Source organism: Symsagittifera roscoffensis, chromosome 2 (assembly GCF_963678635.1).
Source record: "Symsagittifera roscoffensis chromosome 2, txSymRosc1.1, whole genome shotgun sequence".
Taxonomy (NCBI): Eukaryota; Metazoa; Xenacoelomorpha; order Acoela; family Convolutidae; genus Symsagittifera; species Symsagittifera roscoffensis.
Window position 1 is genome coordinate 11,166,142 of NC_087063.1, and position 4,999 is coordinate 11,171,140.

General features: G+C 37.4%; 1 protein-coding gene across 1 annotated transcript; it reads right to left on the bottom strand.

Annotated features, from left to right (window-relative positions):
• Nucleotides 1-2,630: 2,630 nt before the first annotated feature.
• LOC134839686 (ankyrin repeat domain-containing protein 13C-like) lies at nt 2,631-4,784 on the bottom strand. The gene is made up of 4 exons (XM_063855308.1): nt 4,640-4,784; nt 4,040-4,199; nt 3,620-3,793; nt 2,631-2,916 (listed from the first exon to the last, which is right to left on the bottom strand). Exons 1-4 carry the CDS (start codon nt 4,782-4,784, stop codon nt 2,631-2,633), a joined length of 765 nt encoding a protein of 254 aa, XP_063711378.1.
• Between the last annotated feature and the right edge of the window lie 215 nt (nt 4,785-4,999).

Below are 4,999 nucleotides of genomic sequence, written 5' to 3' on the forward strand. Positions count from 1 at the left end.
ACAAAAACGTAAATGTATCGGTAAATTACTTTTGCCGCGCATTCCACAAGGAGCGGAAAAAATTAGTTTTTCCGGGTTTCACAAACTCAAGCGGATTCCGCAAAACGAAAGCGGAGCTCGCAAAAGTTTTTGGTTTTCGTAAAATTTTTAACGGATTCCGCAAAAAAAAACTGATTCCGCTTATACAAGCGGATTCGGCAATTTTGTGTATCACCCTGAACCAGATCTCGCGTGAACAATTCAGAACTTTAGCAAGAATTATTATCTAGCAAATGCAAAATTTAAAAGCAAGGAATCAGTCGTCAGTGAAATCCAATAACAAATCTTAAATCACTGACTAACTTGAATTGCGAATGTTCTCATTTAGTATTTTGAATAAATTTCCCAGCAAGCAGTTTTTTGGATCATACTTTGGGAAAATATCATTTTACGCGGAGGCGAAGCTACGCTTCACGGACACTTGCGAAAACACGAACAAAAATCAGCTCTATCAAGTGAAGTAAGAAAAATTAGAAATGAGCCTCGAATTAGAAAAAACTGACGGATTCGAATCTGCGATCTAGCAAATATGGAATCGAATGTAGGATTCGAACCTGTGATCTAATAAATTTTAGTTTCACGCACTAACTACTCAGCCATGGGTGCTTAAACTCCCCAAAAACTAGCCGCAAATAAAGCAACTACGTGTGTCAATAACTTGCCAATTCGATTTATCAAAAGCAGCACCAAATACGAAACAGCACAATTTTGCATGTAATAAATTTGAAATCATAAAGCCAAATTATGTAATAATTATGCATTTCAAAAAATTGCGAGATACATTGATTTGAAAAATTTCTGAAAAGGAGCTTTTTATCAATGTAGTACTGTTTGAAACAAATAAATTTTTTTGGTTAATTTGATGAATTAAAAATTCATCAGCTGTGAAAATGTTTGCTAATCAAATGTCAAAGCACGTATGACATTATACTGCTGCCACAGCCTACCGATTTAAAAGTGCCATCAAAAGTAGCACTTTTGTTTGCGACTTAGGTTGTAAAAAAAGAAAGTTCGTATTGATACATTTTTTTTCGCAAGTGTAAAGACCGATCAAGCAAAATCATTATTTGGGATAAGCGGGTTTTGTTATTAGGTATGTAACTTGGTATTATACATGTGATTGTAAATGTGACTATAACCGCTGGCGGTATTTGGGCTAAGGACTAGTATTATATATAAGACTATAAGGTAATATAGATTGGTGGTAATCAGCTTGATTCAACCAGAGGCGGCCGCCCCCTTCAGGGATTCAACCCCCTCATCAACTTTTATTAAAACTTCACTATATCCAACAGTATCCAATTGACACTAAACTTTTTGTTTGTGCGCCTTTGCGCCAATATATGCTTACTTTCTGCTGTTAGTGCTGGCCGAAAAACCGATATTTTTAGGACAAAATTTTTCAAAAAGAATTCAAAAACGTTTTTTTGACCGATTTTTCAAAAAATGGCCTGCTCCACAGAAAATGTTGACTAAACAAGGTCTTCATAGCGTTTTAGGAAATTCAGTTTGGTCAATCTAAGTATGAAAAAAATGTTCAAATTTTGGCCCTTCCCCCTTAAAAAATCTTGGATCCACTCCTTGCACTTAACTTTCCAAAAACAAAAGAAAACTAACTAACTGTAACTTGAATGAGAATGTCCCACGTTTCGCCCCATACACATTTCGCCCCCTCTTAAATCTAGTAGAAAATTTCGCCCCTCACACATTTCGCCCCTAGTAATTTCACACATTTTGTCCTCGAGTGTTTCGCCCCTAACTTTTTACACAGAAAATTAACGCCACTTTCTTAATGTACATTTTAGGGGCGAAATATGTCAGTAATTTATGAGGGGCGAAATGTGTGAGGGGCGAAAAGTGCAACTATATTTAAGAGGGGCGAAACGTGTGAGGGGCGAAATGTGTGAATACCTTTGAATGAATATAAAAGGTATTCACACATTCCAATATAAACATTGGTAGATTATGAACTAACCTGCTGCATTTTGAAATTTCCTCGTTTAGTTTCGGCTGTGAACTGGATATTTTCCCACTCGATCTTCAAAGACAATTTATCATTCATCAGCCTGTCAATTTTCTGATTTAATCTATGCTCACATGGGCTTTTGTAATTGTAGAAAGTTGTTAAAACGAACACATTTCGGATCCGGTCGAGGACTATGACGTTGTCCTGGTATATTGCAGGATTGTATATTATAGACGTGAGGCCGTTACGCTTCGGAATCCTTTCGCCGATGATGGTGTATCTTTAATTGACGCTTCTAGTTTTCCACGCCGCAGTACTGCTTATAAATTCTCGTACAAATATAATATCGACCAAAAATTTGATCCAAAATACTTACATATTATTTTTTTCGAGCTTTTCATTCTCAAAAAAATTCACCAACAATTTTAAGTAATATATTTTGATAATCTGCGAATCTCTAAAAGAATTACAGCTTTGATTGGAAAAAAAAACTTGTTCAGACAAACCACGCATAATTAAACGCATAAAAATGTGTAATTTTTTATTCGATTGAACTATTTTAGAGAAAAATTTTTGTTTACTTGTTGGTTCGATTGAGACAGAAATAAGTAATTGTTGATTCGATTTATCTTATTTTCGGGGAATTTTTGAGAAAATCTTCCAATTTGCGGAAAATGAGAAGATTCCTTGTATCAATTCGGACACATGACTCCTTTTTGTAAATAGTGATGGTGTCTCGGGGGAGGTACTTGGACACCAGGGGTATCCACGTCTTCACATTCCACTTGTACTCGCAGAAGAAGTCATTGGACTGCTGGACCAGCTTCTCCAGAAGAGCGAACCCGATGTTGACCAGTTTGGACCCAAACTTCAACTGGTGGATTAGGACTTCTTTGATAAGATTCCTGAAACTGGAAACATTGACAGTTCGAGACGGATTCAACATTAAAACTATGAGCTGCTGAACGATGGAAACTAAAAAAAAATGAAAGATAAAAAAATAGTTTAAAAAACAAAATAACGAGAAATAACATTCAGGGTCGAATGTTTTCGTGGAAACAATTTTTCTCAAACTTTTCTCTTTAATTATTAGTGGATTTAGCGAAAAGGGGCCTTTCTTCAGCGGATCGACCCCCTCACCATCCAAAAAGTCCCTCTTTTGGTACTACAGACTGTTTTGGCCGAATGACTCTAAATCCATTTAAAGGCGCCAGCCAATATATGGTAATTTTGAAGGGAAGCGCAAAACTTTAGCAGGAAAGAGTCTTTATAGTGTAATGAGGAACTCGGTTAATCAATTTGATCAAACCCAGGGATTTTTCCTCCCCGAAAAAAAAATCCAGATCTCTTAACTATATCCCCCTCTGGTACCTAATAACGAATATCTCCCCTATAAAGACATAAATAAACGTTTACGCATATGAGAATTTTACACGTACTAACGAATATCCCCCTACAAAGACATAAATAAACGTTTACGCATATGAGAATTTTACACTTAGTAACTTGTTTTAATTGATTCGGAATTATTTACAGATTGATTCAGCGTTTGCTTGGCTGAAACAATTCATAAAGAATAATGGTAATTTAGGTCATTTTCAGGACCACCCTGACCTGTCTCCCATGTTGACAGCCTCGTCCAGAATGGTCTCGTTGCGCTGGAAGAAGTCTGGACTGGCAGAGTGGAGGAACATCTGCAGGTACTCCTCTCTATTCAGTCTGAAGGCCAAGTGCACAGGGGTGAGACCGTAGATGTCACGCATGCCCACGAACTTGTTCACACGCTCCCTCAAAAACAGTTCAAATCAGATTCAAGTCAAAATGCTTTTGCAAATTAACACTGTACGTATGTCTAAAAATTGTTCATTAAGAAGATTTCATGAACAGCTCTGTGTGTGTGTGTGTGTGTGTGTGTGTGTGTGTGTGTGTGTGTGTGCGTGTGTGAGTGTGTAGGGGGGGAGGGGGGTCAAGTCAGCAGAAATTGCAGAGCTACCGCATTGCAAGGTGGACATCCGGAACTTATAACAGACCAACCTGTCTTCTTTCCACACATTTTCCAATCGGTCCAGGTTGTTTTCGAACACATCTCTGGTCAACTCGAAAGGGTCGAATCCATTGACTGCAGATATCACCTTCTCTATTTTTCTCGGGGTTGTTCCAGCGAATTCACTCTCTGAAGACTTCTCGACAGGAGCTTCAATTGACAACCAAGGTCCATTCATAAATGCATCAAAACACTAATCCTCTTTAAGTTATTTAGTTTTTTTAAATTAAATTCAGTACTTAGCGCTCTAGGCGCGGATCATCATCACCGATGCCCCAATTACATAAGTTTTGTCGACTTTTGTAGAAAAATAACACATAATAAAGATACTTTGTTGTACGTTTTAAATTTTGTAAAAGGCAAAGCATATTTTTTCCAAATTTTTCAAAGCTGGCTGAGCAAATGCGCCAACCTCAGTTGAGTCATATTACCTTATGGCGAATCTATGGTCCTAAAAAAACTTGAAACTCAGACAGAAGAATTTAGGCTTCCTATTTTTTTTTTTTCAATTTTTCAATTAGTGTATCATTTATACGACTGTTTAAATTGCTTCGTCCCATTTGCATTCTGTTCACTTCGCCTATGCTGACTGTGTTGTCTCTTTTTGGTTTCATCTTTCGGTTGCCATTCTTCATCTTCATCCTTCTTCGACTGTTGTTTGGTTAGTGGTCTAACTTCTTGAGCTGCCTCTAGCAGACTGGATGCCAATGCATCCCTTGTCTGATTTTGACCCATAATGGTTTTCAATTAACTGACAATAAAAACGTATCGTTTGTTGAGATGAAACTAATTGTTTCTTATTGTTGAGATGATCGAATCATGGATCGCCCGCATGGGTCAACTGTTGTCCATACTCGACTTTGTGGGTCGAAAAATGTCGACTGTCGATTTTACGAGTCAAATATTGTCTGTTGTCTGGTCGACCCTTCGTTGAGTTTGGTGAGCCTTGT

Coding starts and splice junctions, on each gene's coding strand:
- LOC134839686 (XM_063855308.1), bottom strand. CDS start 4,784: ATGGGTCAAAATCAGACAAGGGATGCATTGGCATCCAGTCTGCTAGAG. Junction 4,200..4,639: donor AACCAAAAAGAGACAACACA/GTCAGCATAGGC, acceptor TGTCAATTGAAG/CTCCTGTCGAGAAGTCTTCA. Junction 2,917..3,619: donor GCTGTCAACATGGGAGACAG/GTCAGGGTGGTC, acceptor CAATGTTTCCAG/TTTCAGGAATCTTATCAAAG.